Source organism: Micropterus salmoides, unplaced genomic scaffold (assembly GCF_014851395.1).
Source record: "Micropterus salmoides isolate LMB-PRFRI ecotype aquatic unplaced genomic scaffold, ASM1485139v1 Ms_hic_scaffold_7, whole genome shotgun sequence".
Classification (NCBI taxonomy): Eukaryota; Metazoa; Chordata; class Actinopteri; order Centrarchiformes; family Centrarchidae; genus Micropterus; species Micropterus salmoides.
The window spans coordinates 34,838,939-34,859,258 of record NW_024044459.1 but is presented as its reverse complement, the minus strand read 5'-3'; the positions used below and the strand labels follow the sequence as shown (position 1 = coordinate 34,859,258).

Here is a 20,320-nt window from a genome sequence, read left to right as displayed (position 1 = left end):
TTGGGCCACAGCAGCAGGGAAACATAGTACTTTATATCCATTGCCTTGTTTTTCTTTTTGGTTTTTAATGGCGGTAAATAAAGTAAACAAGCTTTCTTGTTTAGTTGGTTATAAGCCAAACAACCGCCAGCATAAACCACAATGAATGGCACTTTAAGAAAAGCATTTAAAAATGTATCCATATTTTCAGCATGCAGCATACTCTCTGACTGAAAATCAATACTCCCAAACAGGTGGGTGAACTGTGGCCTACTCTTGAAAAGCTCAGTAAACCCAACCCACACACACACACACACAGAGTACCTACATTTGTGAGCTTCTGCAGTCTGCGGCGCAGCTGAGCACACTGAGATCAGATGCAGCCGTGATCCTCTTTCCACTGCCGGGACTGTCGCCCACATGAAGCATGCGGCTTCTTCTGTTGACACCAGGCAAGGCTGTGCAAAGTTGATGGAAGCTTCACTGTTTTTGTTTTGTGGTACAGGCTGGAGAAATGAAATGACTCCAGACATTCACAACACCTCAAACATGAGATGTTTACAATTTGAAAATCTCGAAGTCTTATTTTGAGAAAGTAGAATGACCAACACATTGATACACAGAGTTCTGGAAATCAAAAGACAGAACTATAAAGCGTTCAAGCTGAAGCTGAACATTTCATTTACATAAATTTAGCTGATGCTTTTATCCGACTTACAATTATAATACAAGCTATATTCAGTATGTCAGAGGATTCACGCCTCTGGAGCAAGTGTCTTGCTCAGGTGCACATCGGTGGGTGTGTCGTTTTTCGGCACTGTCAATATCACTTAATACATAATTAATCACATATTACATAAAAAAAACAAAAACATAACTGTCATAGCTGATTCAGATTGGTTGGAAATGTGTCATTCGGAGTCAGCCTATCCTAGCTTGGTTATTGTAACAATGAGTAAAGATCAGCCTCACACGTTTATAATCCTATTTGTGTGTTTATTTCCCTCCTAAACACAAATATGTGGAATCACATATTCTGTCCCATAAGTACCCCCTGAGGTACAAGTACCCCTGGTGCAAATCACTGGTTTAAATCACTTAAAATATACAAACACCAATTAATATTTACGTACATGTCCCTTCCTAAATACGTGTTAAAGGACTAATCCAGTGATTTAGCGTTGCACATCCAAAGAGACAGATTTTAAAATGAATGGTCAAAATCGAGCCAGCAGAAGCTGACACATCCCGACTTTGACCCCTTTGTGAATGCCTTCAAATCCACTGCATATTATTCCCATAATGCAGTGGTTCTTAAACCTTTTCAGTCAGGCCCCCCTTTAAAATCTGAAAAAAAGTTAAAACCCCCATCATTTCTATCAATCATTAACAACACAGGTGATTGGATCAAAAGATCCAGGTTATAAAAATATCCTTGCTTGCACCAGAGCCCCCTTTTTGTTATTCATGCCACCACATGAATCACATTCGTGCAACTTTGGGTCAGCTCAACGTCCATGCCCCCCCTGCAGTGGCACTATTCCCCCCCAGGGGGACCCGTTTACCAGTTTGAGAACCACTGCCATAACGCAACCCAATAGCTCTTTTTGTTAGACCCTCTGTAAACACCCACTCTTTGCCTCTAGTTTGTAATGCCTGCTTTCTATTTTAAATGAGTAGTCTCCCAAGACCATAACTCTGATGACATCACTAAGGCATCATCTGGGTTGTTTTCTCATACTTGACAAAACTCCCTCAGAGCCACAACAATCATATACTGTTTGCGCTGCCTGCAAGAATTTCTATGTACCACTTCTCAGGAGGAACCTGTTCATCTTTTACTATTTGCCTGTAATATTTAAAAGTGTCTGGAGAGTCTGTGGTGCTCTATAATTAACTTTTAGGAAGCTTTCTTTGCTCGATAGTGTTTTGCATCTTCTATGATATCAATATTATACATTAATAATATTCCTAACTTACTTTGTGGCTCCTGTTTGCTGCCTGAACAGAGAGTTGTATGGTTTATAGAGAGAGAGAACAGTATTCTGCACTCATGTAGCCTAGATGCGTGCTTTTGGAGTTTTGCAGCATCCCACTGAAAACATATAAAGGAATCTAATTAGTTCATTTTCATATTGTAGGCTAGTAAGTGTCATATATGGCAGCTCTCATCCGCTTCCAATGCCATAAAAGCATCGAGTCCCTTGATTTGCTCACTCAAAAATAAAGCTCTCATGGTGACAATAATCCACTGAGTTGAGGTATTACTTTGGTCCTCTTGAACAAACAAACTCACACACCTCGAGTATATCTCTATTTTTATTTGTGTATATATACACATATAAAAAATAAGGACATATGTACAATGATAATAAATATCAACATGTTTTTACAAGTGAAATAAGTTACTTAACATATTTTAAAAACAAACAAAATAAAAGATCAATAACAGACAAGCAAAAAACGGGGCAAAATAAAAGCGGGGCAGTAACAGAATAATAATTTGAGAAAAAAGCAGAACTTAAAGCCTTGTTGTGTGAGAGAAAATATTATGAGCAAATGTGTAAGAACTGAAGAAATTGCACATGCATTTTTTTTAAGCTTCAGACCTGTATTCCTTTATCTTTTTAGTTTTGCAACATGTTATAAAAGAAAAGCCTAATTGTGCAGGGGAAATATATTAAGACATAACCGAGTACCAGTGTAAAAAGCTAAAAATATGTTTGAACTATTTGCCTCACAGAATTAACATAAAGCGGACACATTCTATCACTGATCTGCTTTGAATTAACAGATACTTATTTGGTTTTTAGGGGCTGACAAATTAAATAATGGATAAAAGGTTTTGGTACATAATTCAGCCTTTTTATAAAGTGAGAGGATAACGAATTGGGTCCAGCAGATCACTACTGACATATAAACAGGAAGAAAACAGGAAGTCCATCAGCCTCAAGCCATTTTTTTTTTTTTTTTTTTGCATTTCGCTTGAGGGAAAATTTGCAATTTGAAGATAAAATATGCAAAAGGTTGCAGACATCAGCTCAAAGTAGCAAAGTGGACGGACTGCTGAGACTTAAATATCGATCTGGAATCAAATAAAATTAATTTAAGTAATTAAAAAGAAAATGCAGTCTACTTTGGCTTTTCCAAAAAGGTGAAGAGGCACAGAAAAAGTAAACATGTTGAAACGCAGCCATGAGTTCCTGTACAACCCTTGAACCATAAAACCAGACATGTTTTTTTTTTTTTTTTAAAGAGAGCATTAGTGTTCCACAATATTAGTGTTTGTAAAAGTCCAAAAATGACAGATCAAAATGATGCACTTGTACAAGGATGATCATATCAAAGATGGACAGTCCACTTGCAGAGGATCATGCAACACTAGGATGGAGTGCTGATGGCCGAGTACCTCTTCAACCTTGGGATCACTTCGATATTCTACATCTGTCCCAGCACTCTGTACACAGTGGGGCAAAACAAGGTATTTTTGTCCTCCCCTTCCTTCTCGCTGTGCTCCTCTGGTCCCGACAGACACGTCCCAAAAACAAAAGCCGCCCCTGATGGACAAAGCACAGAAAGAGGACAAAACAATGTGAAGTTAGTAGCAGCAAACTTATGAAGTGTTTGCTGTATTTCAAAGTTTCCTTGAAATTAGATCAGAAAGTAGGTCATATTTTTTAGGCCATCATTGCATCACCATGGAAAATATCACATTTTGTGCAGATCGTCCTGTTGGTGGATTACATCATTTAGTCTGGTACTTCATGCTAACACTTCATTATACCTTACTGAATAATTGTAGGTGACTATAAAATAATATAATATAAAAGGAGTGTACGAGAATTTGCAGCAACTGTAAAATAAACTGTGGTATGCTTGATGAAAAGGTCCTGCATACTGTCTGAATCCTGCAAGAAGAACACTGTTATTAAACAGCCGTTTCCGTCTGACAGAGGTCTTCCTTAGGTCATCTTATTTTGATCCTTGTCAGATTGAAACGTTTTCTTTTTAATAAACTGTTCTAGTCACAGGCTTCGGGCAGTGAGGATCCTTATCTTCTGCCAGGAAGGCACCTTTTCTGATGCACCTGTCCCTAGACTTTAATAAAGGCACGCACAAGGACAGCTTCTGATGAGAAGGTGACTGGTCAAATTGTGCAGAATATGACAAGACTAAGGGTCTGCAGCCTAGCGGCATTCAGCTTAACAAATACATTCTGATTTGAAATAGCTCTAAAAACAACCCAGGCTACATTAGCCATACTGAGTTTATGTTACTTAATTTTTCAAGCATATGCAATGCATATATAAATAGCTATAATACCACTTTGTATTTTCATGCTAATATCAGTCTTCTAACTGTTAATGCTAGTCTGTGCAAGTAGCTTAAGTGGTGTGTTACCTTAAAGCAATAGACACAGTTGCCAAGCAATGATCATTTTTATTTAAATGAAGTTAGACGTTTTGGGAAATACTATTATTTGCAGGGAGTTGGGTGGTAAGATTGATACCACTCACGTGCCTGTCCTCTAAATCTGGAGCTGGAGCCAGGAGATAGTTAGCTTAGAATAAGACTGACGAGAGGGGAAACAGCTTGCCTGGCTTCAACCCCACCTGCCAGCACCTCTAAAGCTCACTAATCATCCTTTGTTAAATCCGCACAGAGACCTCAGTGTAAAACAACAAATTGCAGTTTGATGTGGGGTTTATGTTTTGACTGGTAACAGTGACGTCTTGTTTTGACACTTGGTTTAGCTAAACTGTCTCATGGCTGTAGCTTCATATTTAACCGACAGACATAAGAGCAGTATCGACCTTCTCATCTTAGTCTCAGCAAGAAAGCAGGTAAGTGTATTTCCCAAAATGTTTAATTATGTTTATAAGTAATCTGTTGAGCAGAGGGACAGCAAGATAAGCCACAAATATAAACTAACTCATTCTTAACACTGAGCTGCTGAAAAGCCAAATTGGAAATCGTTTAAAGGTTAGGACTTTGCTTAAATCTGTTTGCATGAATTTAATTAAGTGGAACAATACCTTTCACTGGTTCATGACTGCTTCCCGCCTGCAGCCAGCAGTTTGTCAGCACAGCAGCAATCAGTCTGTCTGTCCATTATTCCATCAACACTGTGTGTGTTCTTTTTGTGTAGGAGTGTTGAACAGTGCTCTTCCTCTGTATGAGTCCACAGTAGCCCCGGGTCAGTCTCTGGGCATCGGTAAGAGGGAGGGGTGTCATGGGGTTTAAGGGTGCGTCACAAACACGCTGTATTCCAGGATGGTTGGCATTCAGAGCGTTTGTGTGTGTGTGTGTGTGTGTGTGTGTGTGGGAGGGGTAGTTTCCTTCTTGGCAGTACAACTTACCACCCTCACCAAACACATAAGATATAAAGCACTTATTGAGACATCCACAGCGGTCGCAACAGTGAGGGTTCAACTACATTCTCCATGCCTAATGTCTTCACGTCAGCTTCAATTTGGAATTAAGTGTGCAGTTATTGTTCCGCTGCTAAGAGCTGAATGCAAATCGCCTCTTCTTTCCAAAGAGATGAACAAACGTCTCACAAAAAAGAGAAAAAGGCTCTACCAAAACACGTATCTACACACGCTGTGACTCTAGTAAATGTCATTTGGAGTGCACTTGGAGTATATTGGACTTGAAGGTGCGTTTGAAGGTCACCGTGCAGGGCTGAGCGAGGAACGGATGCACTTGCCCTGACATTGTCATTCACAGACGGGAGCCATTTGTCACTTGATGACCGTTTGAACACTGTAGAAGTAGGAAAAGAACAACAAGAAATGTCTTAATTCAAACCAACCAGCACAACAAATTATAGTGGAAGGGATCGAGGGGTTTCTCCAGGGGTAAATACAACGTGGAGGGGGGGAAAAAATACAAATTTAGAAGAGAAAGTCTTGAGAGATTGTCCTTCATTTAAAACCCCCTTGTGTCTTTCACTCCAATTCACTTCATTTTTCATTTAATTTCCTCTCTTTTTGTCTCTCGCTCTCTCCCTCCTCTCCTCCCGGTCCCACGCAGAGCTCCTGCTACGGGGACATGATTGTCGCCTTGCTTCGAGATTAATTAGTCTTTTTATACCACTCTCACACTCTTGGCTCACAAATACAAAAAGGGAAGACGTGCTTCCAGTTTTTAAGTGCAGTAGGCTGAAGAAGTCTCAAAGGAACAGGAGGACAGAGAATCAGTTCAGTATTTCCAGTCAGTTGCACTTGCCGTTCATCAGCTGGTTTCAGCACAGGGTCTAAAAGCCTCGCTTGGTCCACTCAACGTAAAAGAAATGTGCCCTTCCGAGAAAATCTAACACCATTTGTTTGATTGCTCGAGGTCTTCTCCTCTGCGTTCAGCCTTTTTAAATACACAATTTACACAAGTGGCGATTGCACAGTGGAAGAAGAAAAAGCCACAATCATGACTGCATGTTGCCCAGAACACAATAATAACAGGATGGTGGTGAACACGGTGTACGAGTGTGTATATTCAACATGCTGTGTGCTATAAATGTCTACAGTGAGCCAAACAGGCATTGGCAGAGCGAGAGACAGGGAGCATGGGGAATTGACAGCGTGTCACTGAAAGAGAGAGAGAGAGAGCAGGCATCCTCAAAAGGAGGGAGGTAGGTTGGTTGTTTTGTTTTTCCAACTCAGGGAATGCAGACGGAGGAGGACAGGCCTAGACGGACGACTCCTCGGGGTTGGCGTCGGGCAGCACGCTTCTCTGCTGCAGAGTGCGTCTCAGCTCTTCCTTGAAGGGGCTGGAGTAGTCGTTCCCGCCCATGCCCAGGCCTCCCAGCCCGCCGCCCCCAGCGCCAGCCGCGCTAGCCCTCTCCTCCCCCGCTGTGCTCAGGTTGAGGCGGATGTAGCCATTGCTACCGGAGCCTCGGATATTGGTGAGGCTGAGACGGCTGGGGGAATGGATGGGCTGGCCCGGAATGGCGCTGGGTGACGCCGTGCTGCTGACGCTGCTGGGCCCCAGGGCGTGACCGGGAACGATTTTCAGCGAGCCGTCTGAGTAGTAGTAGTTAGCGCCTGTCTCCCAGAAGCGGTCCTCATCGCTGGGCATCTTGCTGGGCACAAAGGTGGGGGGCTCCTTGGGCAGAGTGATCGGGTAGACCAAGGTGCTCTCAAGAGGCTTCATGTCGGCTCCCTTTCCCAGCGCCAGCTTCAGCCTCCTGCGCAGGTAAAGAGCTGCCACAAGGAGCAGCAGGCACGCCGCTCCAAGGGTGATGACCAGCACCCAGAACAGCCCCATGCTGCTGTCTGGAGCCCGGGCCTCCATGAAGACCGGAGCACTGGCAACTACGGCCACCTGGTAGCGCTCGGTCTGGAACTTGACCCCCTGCTCCTCAGAGTAGCAGATATAGCGGCCTGCTTGCATCTGGCCCGCATTGGGGACAACGAGAGCCTTGAGGGTACGGTCGAAGCGTGGCCCTCCCGCCTCGGGGTCACCCAGCGGGAGCTCACGGTCATTAAGAATCCAGTAGGGTTGAGCCAGGTTGGAGACCAGATGGCAAGGCAGCACCATGTCAGACCCCACCACCACTGTCACGTTCCTCAGACGGGAGTGCTCTGCAGAGGAACACGGGAAGAGTCGGGGGTGGAGGGAAAAGCAGAAAGGACAGGAGGTTAAGTGGCGTCTATAAACATTTCAAATCATATTCTACAGCAGGCAGCTCCCTTCTGCTTAACTCAATTTTATTCAGCTCAATCCAAATGTATTCACTCAGTCCAGCTCAAGTCCATTCTCTTTCCTGCACTGACAGACAATTCCCACAAGGGGCCACTACTGAGGTCTGGCCCCACACTCACCAGGGCTTTGGAAGGGCTTATCGATCTTGGGTTTTCCCCAGCTGAACCTTTCCAGCATGAGGTCCTGTGACAGAGAGGAGGTGGACCTGGAGGGGAAAGGGCAGAAAGCAGAGCGGAAGATTAATGATGGTCCCCCACAGAGTAGTACAGACAGCATTGTATCCAGTATGTGTCAGTGCAATCTGCTGTGTAATAATAATAATAATAATAACCTGAATCTTTAGAAAACACATCAAAACAACTTTAGACTTTTGCAAGACAATTTCAAAATTGTAGCTACAAATACAGCATATCTGCCTTTTATTACAATTTAGATATAGTAAATTTTATTAATTTTCTGACATGCACGAGGTTCTTCTCTGACCACAGCGTGTAATATTAATATTTTATGGTGATGCTTGTTTCACCAGGCTGACTAGGGAAAACAAAGCATGTAAAGCAGGAGAGTTTTACTCCACAGCTTCAGGATGAAAGTCTGTAAAACCTGCAATGAAACCTGCTTCACTATTCTGCAAGGAGCTGCTTATATCCATTAGTATGGATGTCAATATAGAGTTTAAGGGACACATAATAATGTCTAAATACGGTTTCATAGGCTTTCCCATGAGCAGCTTCTTCTTCTGTTTACGGTATGAATGCATGGGTGCACATAGGTAGTCGTCTCACCCGCGGTGGAGGTCGATGCGGACACAGGCCCGACCCTCGCTGTCCCAAGCGCAGTAGGGGTCCCGGGCGAGCAGACAGTCTGGCTGAGAATGATAGCGGCTGCAGTTGGCCAAGGGCAGCTGGAGAACCTCCGAACGAGAGCCGATGTACAAGTACTTCTGCAGAGAAACCCAGAGAGTAGAAGCAGAAGACAAAGAGCAGATCCAGCCATCACCCGGAGACAGAAACCAGAGAGAGATGAAAAGCAAGAAGAAAGATAAACAGAAAGAGTGACTCAGTTAGGGGTTGGAGGAGATAATGGGATAATCACTCTCAATTACAATAACACCCAACCCCCCCCGACCCTCTTCCAATCCAATCTGGGTTGCGCTCTTTTCGCAAAAAGCTGTTAAAAAATGTCTGGTTGCCGCTAAGCCGGCATTAATGAGATAAGCAGTGGGCTTTGGTGCTGGGAGCGCCCTGTCAAAACTACATCGATCGGCGGTCACGCCATTGTAGAGCCAGGGGGACACGGGCTCAGCTGACAGGGCGGGGAGACTGAGAAAACAGCAGGGCCAGAAGTTCAATTCCCCGCTGTGGTGGAGGATCGTAATTACTGTTATTGTGAGGAGGGTTTTAGATTCATGAGGCGACACTTGATCTGAAAAAGGGCAGTGTTGATAAAAACATCTGCTGAGTGGTACCGGGCCAACGCCACCGTGCTGACTGCCCGTCTGATGTCAAGGGATCTATGATTGTAAGTGTCTGGCAAAAAAGGGTGTTAACACATCAGCAGAAGACAAAGTCCCGCTGTTATCGCATGAATACCAATGAACAAGTGATGCAACAGCAAAGCAAGCTAATGGAACCTAAACTATGCTTTCGAAGGATATGATCAGAGGAAGTCCAGAGGTACCGTTAGATGTGCTGGCCGGGCAGGACAGCATCTTTTCCTCCTGACAGACCATAAAGATTTCTCATCTCTCAAAAAGACAGGAAACAAAACATCTAGGAGCAGCTGGAAGCTCAAACTCCAATGATGAAACAAAAGATAAAAGAAGAGGTGCTTTCTTCTTTCCGTCATCTTCTGCTTATTAAAATCCCTTCTGTCTCAATTTGTTGAATTGAATCTGGTCTCTTGAGATGTTTTTAACAAAAATGTACCCAGACAGAGATGAATAAACGGAAATGTCAACACAAGACTTGAAACAAAGACGTCCCTTTATGTCTTGAATCTTTCAGACTATCAGATGAGAATTTTAATTAGAACTAAGTGATGCTTCATAAAGGGTTACTGTGGCGCATATTTTAATGCCAGAACAAACTGAATGCGAGTTTAATAGTATTGAATTTGAAATATTCAAACTAATTATTGTGTGCAAAATGTTCACAGCTTCACAGATTGAAATTAATCTAATGGTTTGAAACTGAATTCTCACATTGCTACAAGTTACAAATTCAGTTGCTCAAAATTCAGCTTCAACTCATCCGGGGGAACAGAAGAGCTACGATTGAGTCCAACTCCTTTTAAAAGACTTCTTCAGACCGCAAGGCTTTCTGGGTATGCAGGTTATTAGCGGGGTTGTGTAGTCTCTCTTCTCTTCTAGTCTAGAGTCCCCCGGACCTGGATGAGTGCCTCTGAGTTGAAACAAAATTTGGAGAAACTGAATTTGAAAACTCAAAAAGCAATACACGTTAAATTCAATTTCAATCTGTGAAATACAATTTGCATGCAATATTCAGTTTGAACATTTCAAATAAAAAAAATGATTGCTGGCACTTCAGCGACTCCACTCCACACCCTCGCATCCAACAAATTCTGTCACTTTCTGAAACTGAAAATGTGACAACCAATGCCCACTTTAAGCTGGCGAGCAAGTACGCAGGATTTTAACTTCTCTCTCAAGCTATTCTTTCATTCTTTACACCAGTGATTCCCAACCAGGGGTACTTGCACCCTAAGGGGTACTTCTGGGGTTACCAGGGGGTACATGGAGATACACTGATTTGATAATATATATATCCACATATTTGTCAACACACAAGTAGGATTACAAATGGTGGTCAAGACATGCCTCCGCTTGCCACCAACCTGAATCAACAGACTGCAGAAAGACTAGAAAAAGACCACAAAACCCTAAAAGTAAAGATACTGTAAATGGCCGAAACATCCAGTTTCTGTCATTTGAAACTACAAAAAAACACCATCGAACAACACGATAAAGCCATCCCATCCATGATAAAGGGGTATTTAGGAACACCTGATGGGGCTGTGGGGGTTACGACAGACAAAAAAGGTTGGGAAACACTGCTTTACACAACCACATCAGTCACTTTTCATGTGTTAAAACCAAAAATTATTTTCACGCCTCTGTGACATTTTGGGGTATTTTATGTCTTTTTAAGATAGCAGAGAAAGATGACAAAGGTTGCCGGCTGGACTTGAACCAGCGGCATTACAGCTCATGCACGGCATCTTAAACCCTGGGTGCCCTGGTGGCCAGCTTTTCACCCTGCTTTTGAGTACGGCCGTTCCGGTCATCTAGAAATATTTTTGCCTTTTGACCTGGTGAGATGGTCAAAGCCTTCACAGCCAGGTCAAGCTAACCGTGCTGACATCATCAGATCATATTTTCTCAGACTCGACAAAGCTCCTCCAGAGCCACAGGACTGTTTTCTCGTGCTACTTTCTGTGAATAACTGAGAGACATCCCCTCTTCTTTTCCTTACCTTGGAGTGGGAGATGGTCAGGCTGTCCACAGGCTGGGCTGCCTCAAACAGCTGGATCTCCTCTATCACGTGGGTCTCGGTGCCCAGGATCACCACCCTCCGCAGCCAGCCCTCCGCTGCAGCACACAGGGGAGGAAGATTCAGCTCACTTCTAATCTGTTTAGTCAAACTTTTCATTCAAAGTTCACTTCAGTGCAATATACTTTCTTCATTCCCTCGGAGCAGTTTTTTTTATGGCATGCATAAAAACATATATTTTCAAACAGCACTCGGCTCCCGATTTGACAGCTCATTTAAATATCATTGATATGCTATTAAAAATATAATAAACACACACACACACACCTGTGACTGCACACCAGTTCATTTGAATAATAAAGATGTGATATCATAAATGTACCCGCACACACGCATACCAGTCAATTTAAATATTAATGATCTGTAAACAAGCACCTGTGACTGCACCGTGTTTCACTTTAATATTAATGATACACTAATAAATTCACAAACACACAACTGTGACTGCATAGAAGTTCATTTAAATATGAATGGTGAGATATAATATGCAAACACAGCCCTTTGATGCCAAACTATTTTTAAATATTAAAACACAAGCTGTGTGCTACCATCTTCTTTCTTTAGCTGCTGTTCAAAAAAACTATACTGAGGGCCAAAAAACATTCTGACTGTGTTGCTCCGCTCCTCAAATGAGTTCAAGTTGCTAGCTGGACAAAAATTAACCTAAGGTAACGGCACTTTTAAGCTTTAATGCTTCATTTGGACTTGTCACAGCAGGTGAAAGTACTGACATTAATGATATTTGGGGTGCTCCACTGCCAGAGAGCCAGTCTGCAAATAGCAAGGCCCTGGAGCTGGAAGAGTGTTAATTAATGTTATTAATTAGGCTTGTCCTTTTCCTTTAATGATGTAAATATCTCTGCTGTGAAAAAAAGGTCTATTAAATAACAAGAAAGTACTCTCTGCAGAAAAAGTTGGTCACATGCATGATCACAAACGCATGAATCTACGGTGTCATCAAGTTGTCTGCAACTTTCATCAACTTCAATTTGTGAAACTTGAACGCCAGCTGCACTGAAATGTCACGCTACCCTGCAAACGAAAAAGAAAACAACTCCTCCTGCCAGAACTCACAGCTGCATTACAGAGTCCAGCTCAGCAAGAAACTATCTAAAGGTGAATTTGAAGGAGTCGAGATGCTGTTCCTGGCCTTTTGAGACCTTCGGTAATAATATCAGAGACATACGAAAACTTTTTCAAGCGGTGTGTGGGGAGCGTACGCTGGAGGCGGATGAAGGGGAGATCCTGTGCTGCTTTCATGTAGGGCATTGTGAGCAAGTTTAGATCCCCTGTGATGAAAGGTGTTTCAGGCACAGCTGGTGGGGTGACCTTGATGTGTGTGTGTGTGTGTGTGTGTGTGTCTATCTATGGATGGAATAGTACTATATGCTGACATGTGCTTTCTTGTGTGGTCCTCTCGATTAAGAGACTGTCACGGATAATATGAAAAGCTAACCCGCCAGCCAACGGGAGGCTTGAGAGAAGGAAATACATGCACACACACACACACACACACACACACACAGGCATATCATCACACTCGCCTCTCACGGCGTCAGGGACCAGTGTCGGCTAATCCCTCAATCCTGTAGCCTTTTTTTTTTTCTCTGAAAAACAGTCTAAACGAGCGCTCCCTCTCTCTCTTTTCACATCAGCTGTCGCTATGCTGCAGCTAATAGCTAATCAAGCCCGCAGCCCAATTGGCACTATGAGCGCACGTCTGCCAAGGGCCCTGTTGAGTTTGTGCTGTGAAGCACGACAAGCGGGAATGACTGCACTTGGCTCAGGGAGTGGGAGTGTGTGTCTGCGTGTGTGTGATTGTGTATAACAATTTGTGAGTGTGTTACCCTTGTGTCTGTGCCCATGTGTGTGTTGGTGTGTCCATGTGTGTGTCCGGGGTTGGCCTCCCTGCATGCCAGCAGAGAAACCCTGAGTCCGCTGTTGTCACACTGTCAGCTGCCACAGTCACTCTGCCGCTGCAGTGATCTGAATGGTAAGTAGTCGAGTCTCTCTCCATTCACGAGATGGGCTGCATTCAAATTCACATTCCCTGAAATCCACTGACAGATTTGTGTTATTCAAGATTAACACTCTGGGAGGGTGGACTGACTTCAGATACGTGCCAAAACAGGACACCTGCATATGGGCCTGACGGCTCCTGACTGGAGATATTAATTAAGTCGCGCATACGTAGACGTTTCCTTTGATGCATGAAGATGGATCTCGGCATGCAAATCAAGTCCTTAATTGAAACCCAGCTGAAGTCTGGCCAGATGGTATGTTGTTTTGTGCCACCATACCTAATGCCAGTACCTGTCCCTGTCTGCTGCCATGGCCTGTAAGCTCTCATCTCTTCAACAAATACTGTGTGCAACTCCCTTCAGCGCACACACACACACACACACACACACACACAAACCCAACCGCAGTGCAGGAACAGGACAATATGAAGAAACCTAGTGCCTAGGATGCATTTTTACTGCCACATTGAGAGAACACACAGGAGGTGGGTGATAGGAACACTATATACTGTACAAGGCAATCCACCCTGCAAAAATAGTAGCTTTGCCTTTGCTTGTCATAAAGGTGATGTTTGTTCATTTTAAAAGCTGTAGACTGTGGCGATCTCTCTTTGCCTGCATTGTATTGTAAGAAGCTGTTGTCATTTTGACCCCGACAACTTAGACAGGTAACTTGAAAAGGTGAAATTGTATCTGAACAGAATTTAAGTGCGCTGGTTTATGTTGACAAGTTCTAACACTGTAAACACAAATGTCTTAAAGAGTTAAGTGGTTGCATCTGAGAGGTTGAATGGGAGCTGCTGCTTAAGCTGAAGTACTTAAATAAGTAGAAGAGCTGAAAGTAGTTTAAATCAGTCGGTGAAAGCATTTTTTATTGTAAGCACAGTAGGCAGTCGGATCGTCACTTTATATGTAAGCACTTAGAGTAGTTGGACTGTAAACGATGAAAGCAATCAAAATTTCATTCACAAGTTGAGACACCAGAGAGTTTAGGTGTGTGCACTGTGAGTAGTTGAAATGTCAGTTGGTATGAACTGAAAGCACTGACAGCCACTGAAATACAAGTTGGACAACTTGAGTGGTCAGTAGAAGAGAATCATTTAGTTGAAATGTAATTTAAAGTTGTGTGTGGACGCTGAAAGCAGTTGAGATGTCAGTTGAAGGGGAAGAGATGAAAGGACTTAAATGATCAGTTTAGGTGAAGCTGAAATTCCCCTTGAAGTTGAAGACAGTTGAAGTGTACGCATTGTAAACAGTTAACGTGTGAGTCGACTCAAGAGGTTCGCATTTCATGCAATTTGCAGCAAAGTAAACATGGAACTTGAACTGCGATTTCTGAAAAGGCTGAACCAATATGACTGAGTATGGAGTACTAACGATGGTGACTTGTTTAAAATGTGAAGTATGAATGAAGTTGAAGATGGGTGGGAACACTGAATTCACTGCTTGACTTATACTGGCTTATTCCAATGCCCAAAAACTTTCAACTAAAACTACCAGTGGCACCATTTTTGCAGCAATATTTGGAACCCTCATGTAATTTGTACCTGTGCCGATGAAGAGCATGTTGTAAGCCCGCTGGTCCAGGGCGCTAACCCGGTCCACCGCCAGCCTCGTGAAGTTGACGCCCTTGGTTAGCAGCAGGGGGCGAGCCAGAGCTTTGTCCTCCATCAGCGGGTGCTTCTTGGCAAAGTTGAGCGTGCCGTCAGGCAGCTGCAGGGAGGTGTTGTAGCCGTTCGCCCTGTCTGAGTTAGTTATACACTGCAGCGCAGACAGAGGACGGAGAGACGGGGGACAGGAATGGACACAGAGGAAGGAAATGAATGGAGGAAAAGGACGAAGGGAAGAGTGAGAGGAAGGAGAAAGAGGAAGAGGAGGAAACTTCTTAGCTGCAGCTGGCACAGGTTGGCATGGCTAGTTGGCTCTGAGATGACGGCCCTCCCTCCCACTCTCCCTCCATCTTTCTTTCACTCTCGCTCTCACCTCCGCCTGCCATCACACCCCTTCCTCTGCTTCCTTTCCTTTCGTCCTGGATCATTACGTTCTTAGGTTTTTGTGTTGTGCCAGCTTTTCTTTTTTTTTCCACTTCCAGTGCTACAGCGCCCCACGCCACCCATTTCTACTTCCTTCCCTCCCTCTTTCATTATCCCTCCTCTGCCCACTGAGCTCTCCTTTTGTGATGCAGTAGTTCACAAAAAAAAAACGGTGCACAAAAGCCCTACATTTTTAGAATAATACTCTCTCTTCCTGCTAAGTTGTCTTGAAATATTTTCATTTGCCAAACATCATATCATATGTGCCAGTACAGGACTTCTCTCTTACCGATCCAGGCCGTGGAGCAGGGACAGCACCGGTGTAGCGTCCCCACCTTTGGGATGCCTCCCTGTACTCTTTGTAGGCTCCTTCAAACACATTCTTCACATCACCGATCTGGTACTGGCACACTGCCGACACGTCCACGTCACCCCTGAAACATGCCGGCAAGGCGAGGAATTAGTGAGAGACGGACTTCCTGTCATCCTCTTGTGGAAAATGTGACTTTTCAGTAGCAAGTAGCTTCTGGATGCAGCACAGGTGAAGCCAGACTAACAAGAATGTGAGTTGCTATACAGAATGGAATATGGGAAACTGTTAAAAGCATGGAATATGAACTACCAATGAACATGTTTACAGGAGGCTTCCAGAGTGTGCAGATGTGATATTTTCAGAAATCAGCCTAAACTGTCCTTTACTGAGCGAGCTGAAATGATGGGATGTGTTGACACATCTCCGCTCTTTCTGTGGCGAAGCACACTGATGTACAAATTGATGCACACGTAATAGACTTCCTTGATAGGGCCCTGAAATCAATCAGTTGGTGCTGTGACTCAGGAAATGCGTTTCATTTGATGGTAAGGTCGGGGGGTCTGGGATCTTAATTTCATTTTCCAACCCAATTTTAGACCCCAAGTGAAACTGAAATTGGGTATTGATGCATGACCCACACACATTAAATTAAACTTCTACTCCTCATCTCACAAATCTATTTGATTTCCACGCTCATTCACTGGAATGAAAACATTTTTCAGCTCTGAAATGGAGTCAGTTGACATATTGATACGTACATATAGTGAAAACTTTGTGCTCTAAAACATAACAAATAAATTCCATACCGATTCTTCCGTTTTTTATCGCAGTTAATTGTTATTTACATTCGCCAAGGTACATTAGCTGCAAGCTTAGCTTTACACGGAGTGTGTACCGCAGCTGTAAACAGGAAATGAGATGATGTATCCATGAATTCAGTGCTTTTCCAGTGCGGAACAACACTGTTAATGTGCCACGGGTTTTATAAGGTGAACGTCAAAACCAAAGGACAGCCCTGATGTCTTAGCAAGTTAAAGAGCTAGCCTATTCAGAGAGATTATGGCTTGAACTCCGAGTCATCATTTGCATAATGTCCAATTATCTTAATGTTATCTCTGTTGAAGCCAGGGGGCTTTAAGGAATCCCCAGTGAGTCACACAGCGCAAAAGGGTTGGGCTTATTTTTTTTTTTTGCTGCAGTAAGAACTCTGAATGAAGAAACAAAGCTTGAAGTTTAAAGCTGGTTCACTTTGTGATATGATATCTTACTGAAGAGCACAAAAGACTCACATTAAAGAGCATTAGCCGGAGATGGATGAAGTCTCCAACTTTCCTCCCAAAGAAAAGCTCCTGCCCTCGCTCCTATGTCTTTGTTGATAAGTAACTCATTAACACATTACATTTATGTAATGGTCCAACAAATGCCAATTTTATTCCACTAATAATACCACAGTCACTTATCAAAACTAAGTCACTATTGTCAACACCCTGTTAATTACCCGATTGTAGTTTAATTATCACACTTTTCTCTGTTGCTACTTCACAGGAAAAATGTCAGAACCGTTTAGTTTGTCCTACATTTATTTTTATCAAGCTAAAAACTAAAAGCCAATAACCAATATTATGATACATTTCTGCTCCTGAGAAGAAATAAAGCTTTTAGGTCATGATACTCAAATTGGAAGGTATAACATGTAAGGAAAATATAAAATTATTTGATGACACTGAATCACCAGTCAGTGTTTCAAAAACCCGGGTCTTCTAATGAAAATTTGTCATCTACTTGTTGATGTTTGGACCTGATTCTGTTTGGCAAATGGGTTCATTATCATCTGAAACACCATTAAGTCCATGTGACGTTAAATCACTACTACAACCAATAAAACATATTCAAGCACACTTGAGTTGTATCCACTCAAATTAACTCATAACACTACTGTCACTTAGTGGCCTGTTGTATTAAAAGCCCAATTACACAGTAAATATCTACTCACACAAAGTACATAATTACAGCCATCATATCAGAGTGACTGGCTGACCCATGATTTTAATAAAAAGCAGAGTATCTGACATGTTGTGTTGTAGTGCCTCGCCCTGACCGCACACGTAGTAATTAACTCACATTTATTTGAGGATGATACTGAAATTGAGCTATGTCTGCAGTTTTCGTTACATGTCTCTGACAGCAACACTCACCACTGGGCGTGGAAGATACCGTAGAAGGTGGTTCCCCGCCAGTCCTGACCCGGCAGCGTGAAGACGGCCCTCAGGTTGTTGAAGGAGACGTGGCGCTCGGGGATGGAGCACTCCAGCCGGGCTTTCTGGAAGGTGGTCCACTTCTTCTGCAGGGTCCTGGTACCACCCAGATCACCCTGAGAGAGAGGGCGTATCAGGTCTTGTCAATGGAGGGTATGGGTCAACTAAATTATATCTTGATTTTTTAAAGCCCCCCTCCATTTAAAAAATATGTTTAGCTTCACTTGGATGTTTGAGCTTCACTGTGCAGAAGGATCCATGTGCTGCACATTCATCTGTTGAAGGGGGAAGTTTCTCTGTGTTAACCCAACATCTCCCAACATCTCCCAACATCTCCCAACATCTCCCAACATCTCCCAACATCTCCCATCTCCGCTGATAGATTCCATTTAAATTGTATAGATTTTATACATTTGATTCTGATTGATTACTGATTCTACTTTTATTGTTTTTTCTTCTTTCTTTTTACTCTGTGCACTACATTCCCTGGTGCTGCTGTGCCAACAAGATCAATAAAATAACTTACCCTCTAAATCTCAGTGTAAGGCCAGTTCACCAGTGTGATTATGTGACATCACAACTACTGTAGTTTGGATGCCAATCATGGGCCAATATTAAGGCTGGACGATACGGCCAACAATGTTATCACGCTAAAAAGTTTCATATCTTTCGATATCGATAATTATCACCATAAGAATCAAATTGTAATTTCTGATTTTTGCTTCTGAGTGAAAGTTGAAGAAACCTGATGGTTAATTTTAGACTCTTCTTCATGTTTAACACTTGAAGCCAAACAGTGGATCACTTCACAAGTCTGAGGTGGAACATTCAACACAATTATAATAAAATCTTTGTCAGCAAATATGAAATGAAGTAAAAGCTTTTTTTCAGTCCTCATTCGTGTACGATTAAAGTGAATATAATTAAACATTTACTGAATATTTATTGAACATTTGTTATATTGTTATTGAAAAAAATTATATTGTGATCATTATTGTTATTGTTTTATTGTCCAGGCCTATCCTCAAGTGCACATTAACTGATAGATGTTTCATAAAGTAAACTTTCTAATGAGGCAATCAAGCTGCTTTTGTGGCAAAAAACATATCAGATATTACAAATCAAAGCAGATTATTCTTTATATGATTTAAAACATGTCAAAAGTTTTCCCCCTGAAATTTCATGCAGCGAACTTCAGCCTGGCAAATGCACGCACAGATCTTAAACTGTGCTGCATCACTCACACGACACACTGCAGCACGTATCCAAAACATCTTTTGCTCTACAGCGGCTGAAAACCTTGTTTTTCTTTAACTTGTACTAGATGGTGTGGTCAGCGCACCGTGACATCACTGGCTACAGATCACACTTCTTACCACGCCAGTGTTATCAGACATGCAACAGACACAAAGAGGGCAGTAAAACTACATAGTACCACATAGTATCTGAACTGTTGCCATGTTGGGAAAGACGCTATTGGAGCATCTAGACCACTGAAATGCAGTATAATCATAATGTTCAATTATACAATAAACATTGCATTGTATAAATTGATGAGTACTTCCTTTATATAGTATTGTATGGGCTCAAAAGAAGCATGTCTGCCAGAGACATCTCATTCCTATTACCCTCATTTAAAAAATGCAAATGCTCATATTACAGCAGTGAGATATGGACATTGTTGCTTCTGCTGCAATATCAGTAGGATGCGCTAAATTATTCCTCCCTCTAGTACACATCATGTGTGAGCATCTGTTTCTAATTTCATTCAAAGAGCTTTATTGTTCATTACAGCACGGACATTAAAGGGTGCTTCCCATAAAACAGTGCATATATTGTACATTTAATTACACACATGTCCCAAGACTGTTAACAACCTGTCTCCATGTTCCTCAGTTTTAAGGTTACTGAGATGATGTGGTTGGAACATGACACGAAACCCTTAACTAAAAGGTCAAAAAGAAAAAAAGTCTCCCTGAGTGACAACGAGAGGCACATCTGATGTCAGTCTATAATCACTGTGGTATATCAAACCTAATCAGTTATCCTAATGAGACCATTCATTAAGCAAATGAATACATTCATTACTAAATAGCTCTATGTCAGCGTAATTGTCTTCACATGACACTTTGTTAGTTAACTGGTGCTGAGCTGAAATTCAGTTGTTCTTGTTATTTAAATGAAAGTGCAGAGCAGCTATTTTATTTGTGCTTTATTCTGGTATTATTATATTTTATATATCATTATCATTACACAGTATTAGTAGTTTCAAGTTTCTGTCATGTTCAGCACACCACCTTACGCTATCTGTCCTCAAGTCAAGATAAAAGACTGAGTGATTCATAGATTAAAAAAAAGAAAATCAAAGCTATCTCCTGAGCCCTCTTGAGAAAGGGTACATTTAAGTTACGTAAACAACAGTGCTGTGTGCTCTCTGTTTATG

The 20,320-nt window shown here is 42.4% G+C and overlaps 1 protein-coding gene across 2 annotated transcripts in view; it reads right to left on the bottom strand.

Annotated features, from left to right (window-relative positions):
* Positions 1–2,280: 2,280 nt before the first annotated feature.
* Positions 2,281–20,320, bottom strand: part of sema4c (sema domain, immunoglobulin domain (Ig), transmembrane domain (TM) and short cytoplasmic domain, (semaphorin) 4C) — a 94,406-nt gene continuing 76,366 nt past the window's right edge. For both annotated transcript variants that reach the window (XM_038703488.1, XM_038703489.1), the window contains 8 exons: positions 17,818–17,993; positions 15,599–15,743; positions 14,824–15,037; positions 11,178–11,293; positions 8,469–8,626; positions 7,803–7,888; positions 5,016–7,562; positions 2,281–3,536 (listed from right to left, as the gene is read on the bottom strand). In XM_038703488.1, the coding sequence (XP_038559416.1) occupies positions 6,667–7,562; positions 7,803–7,888; positions 8,469–8,626; positions 11,178–11,293; positions 14,824–15,037; positions 15,599–15,743; positions 17,818–17,993 (1,791 nt within the window). In that variant the 3' untranslated portion in view covers positions 2,281–3,536; positions 5,016–6,666. The remainder of the gene's footprint in view (positions 3,537–5,015; positions 7,563–7,802; positions 7,889–8,468; positions 8,627–11,177; positions 11,294–14,823; positions 15,038–15,598; positions 15,744–17,817; positions 17,994–20,320) is intronic.